Below are 3,379 nucleotides of genomic sequence, written 5' to 3' on the forward strand. Positions count from 1 at the left end.
AGGTGCATGCAAAGATGTTAACCAAGTCTATAAGGAGAAGCAGCATCAAAATGAGCAATCCATTCAAATGGACAGAGACAGATATGCTGACGTATGTCATGACCCCTTTAACAATCAATATCCACAGTTCTCCTAACCTCTTATTGCTTTGAAACTCACCTATTAAAGTGCAAGAACTGTCTGTTTTACTGTATTGGACTTCAAGCATTTTTAATATTTTAGGCATTTGTTCTTTGGGTTAAATACACTTCTAAAAAGACTTCTGCTTAAAGAAAAAGAAATGGATAGATTTTAGTATATTGTCCAAATGCAGAAAAAAGTTTATATAAATATTAGCTATCTCACCCAGCCCTAGTGGTTGGTTACTGAGGGTTCAGGCTTGATACCATGTTAAGATGAACTACGCTCTGCAATGAAACCAACACTGTAAGCAAACAACCCCAACACCAAATCTATACTGGTCTACAGTGAAAAATCTGTAAAATCTCAGGTGTGCAACAGTGAACCACACATGGGTTTCTGGGGTACGGTTCAGATCGACTCCAGCAATCCATCATAACTTGTGGAAGTTAACTGCTATAGATGACGTGTAATTTACATCTTTGCAGTCTCAGAGTATAATGGCAGCATATTATTTGCCTTTTTGTACCTTGTATAAGAAAAGGAGGAGGGTGGAATCGAACTCTGAATTGGACCAAGCAATCAACCAAATGTTCACACTTGGTTTTGTGAAAACTAGCCTAATACTGAGCCGTAATATATATATCCGTGTGTGTGATGTGGTTTAGGACTCTGCATGCATGATTATAAAGGAAACCGTAGTTATTCTCTTCAACTCAATGTCCCTTTCGGAAGGTTACAGCACAGTATAAGGAGCAAACATCAATGACAAAAACACTTTCAGAACACAGCTGGTTAAGCACACGGTCACTCTCATTGGACAAATAAAACAAAGAGACCCATTTGAAGAATGACCTGACCAGACCCTCTTACCACAGGTCTCTGATCTCTTGTACTGTGGCCATGTAAATACTGCAATCGTCACTCTTTTCAGTGCTTAAAGGGACAGTTCACCCAAAAATGGAAATTCTGCCGTCAATTACTCACCCCTCATAGCTTCTGTGATACACACAAAATATATATAATCTCTTTTTGTACATAAAATAAAAATCTGAATAAATAAAATCCAATTATTTAAATCAAATTTTTGGATTACTTTACCGGTGGATTACTTTACCGTAACTTATGTGGGTAACTTATTTATTATCACATTAGCAGTTATCACTTCCAAAACTTTGCAGTGTGTATATGGCCAGAGTTGCAGTTTTTAAACCATAATTCAGACTAGCAAACCTAATCTGAATTACATTAACACTCCACCTCTTGTCCTCGCCTCCCTCCTTTGCTTTGTCGTCATAGTTATTTCCACTGGGATCTGTCCAGCAGTAGTAGGTATCTGAAGGTTAACTGTAGAACTGTTAAACAGAGCAGAGCTCAAAACGGATTAAATATTTCGCAGCTCCAGTGGCGAAATGCAAGAATAATTTGATGTATAAAAATACAGCCCATTTGCGACAAGGTGCTGCTTAGAATTGAGTGAGATTTGAGCTAAAGAGTCCTTAGAAGAACGCTGATGATTTGTCTCGGCATGGTGCATGGGGATTGGCGCTACAGTTGCACGCCAGTCATTCCTACACAGACAACTCACGAAATAAAAAAAACTCTGACCAGAGAAACCGAAGTACTGTATCCAGTTATCACAGAATGATAAAACGTCCAAGTTTTACAGCACAATCACAACTGCAATACAGTAACTTCTTCATGTAACATACGATATGGCTTCAGGGTGAATCTGAAGCCAGAGCAAGAACAATGATAAAATTAAAATACTGTGGGAGTGAAAAGCTGTTTTAATGGAGAAATCTGTGATACCGCATCAATATTTTTTACCAGTACACTAACTCAAAATCGCTACAGCTATTGATGGTGAAAAGAGTTGTCCAGTGTTAACATCCTTCTATCACGCTTGTCAAATTACTCACACACACACCACCATCAGAGACCTGTATTTCAGTCTCACTGGAGCACTGGCGGCTTTTAATGTTGTTCCTAACTGTAAGTCCGCATTCACTTCAGAGATTTTACACCACTTTTCCATTCGCCCTTCTCCTCCTTTACCAAAGCTGTCTTCCTGTGTATGTGGGAGGTGCGGATGGAACCTGTGGCGATAAGAAACAAAATTAGCCAATTAGAAGCAGGCAGGTTTACAGACATTTACAGAAGATATGTGGTGTTTCATAAGTGGGGAAAACACCTCTCAAGTGCATTAAACAGAACATACAATCTGTCAGCACCTGACGAGGCCATTTCCAAACTCCCCCAAACTCCCTTGTTTCAGTATTTAGAATTCTTCTTTCTTTCCTTTCTTTTTGTTCTTTGTTGCATTTAGCTTCTCTTTTCAGAACCCTCCCTTTGTCTATAAGAGAGAACCTTTCAATCCTTTGTTAGGATTCCTTTCCAAGATAGGCTGTTGGGATCTAGTAAACTAGCCATAGTCCCAATCGGATGTAGAACTTCATTGCAAAGTCTTAAGTCTTTAAGGTTTAACCTATGCATTATTCATGTTCCAAACCACTTTCAAATTAACTTAAGCATTGTGTTGAACACAGAGTCCAAACATGATTCTGAAATGTTAAACTTCCACCCATGCATTCATGTACACCTTAATAGGTACGTTTATGTACACACATTAAGTGTAAACAGTTCTTGCGATTTGGGGGTCACTGTCTCTGAAGTCCACAAACAACTCAATGGTGTTCATAATTCTCTGTTCAGACACTGGCTGAGTCATTGTAGGAGATGTGTGCCTAGTAAAGTCACAAGCTAGATCTGGTGAACGGTTTTAAGAAAAATACCAATACCAAAACTCATGTTACAATGTCAAGTAGACCCATCAAGCTACAGACCTGGTCAGTCAGTCTTTCAGCAGAACAAAGATGAATAAATGTGCTCCTTCAGTCGAGCAGCAGTTCTTCTTGAACATCATGGAAAAGGAATTCTTCAAAGATTTGGGTAACAAGTGGGTGGTACCATTGCCATACCATGTCTCTCAGTTACAAGTTGAGAAATGACTAGAGAACTCCTCGAGTTCATACAGAGATGCTTGGAAATATCCATGAAGAGCTACATCCTCCTCTACAGGATAGCCAAGAATGCTGGCATCTCCAATCATTTGGTGCGTACCATCCCAGAAATACAGAACAAATCACAGTTATAACAGAGTGCACAGTTTGATGGAGTATATCTCGATAGCCGCTTTTCCATTATCGGGCCAAACGGTTCTAAGAACTGTCGGGTACGGTTCCAGTTGTATTTCCAC

The 3,379-nt window shown here is 39.3% G+C and overlaps 1 protein-coding gene across 1 annotated transcript in view; it reads right to left on the reverse strand.

Moving 5' to 3' along the window:
- Positions 1-1,634: 1,634 nt before the first annotated feature.
- Positions 1,635-3,379, reverse strand: part of LOC107577570 (G-protein coupled receptor family C group 5 member B-like) — a gene marked incomplete at its 5' end in the record, with an annotated part of 7,342 nt that continues 5,597 nt past the window's right edge. The window contains one exon of the mRNA XM_016263630.1: positions 1,635-2,219. Within this exon, the coding sequence (XP_016119116.1) occupies positions 2,175-2,219 (45 nt within the window). The remainder of the gene's footprint in view (positions 2,220-3,379) is intronic.

This window comes from Sinocyclocheilus grahami, unplaced genomic scaffold, assembly GCF_001515645.1.
Source record: "Sinocyclocheilus grahami isolate Dianchi unplaced genomic scaffold, SAMN03320097.WGS_v1.1 scaffold6405.1, whole genome shotgun sequence".
In the NCBI taxonomy this organism is placed as follows: Eukaryota; Metazoa; Chordata; class Actinopteri; order Cypriniformes; family Cyprinidae; genus Sinocyclocheilus; species Sinocyclocheilus grahami.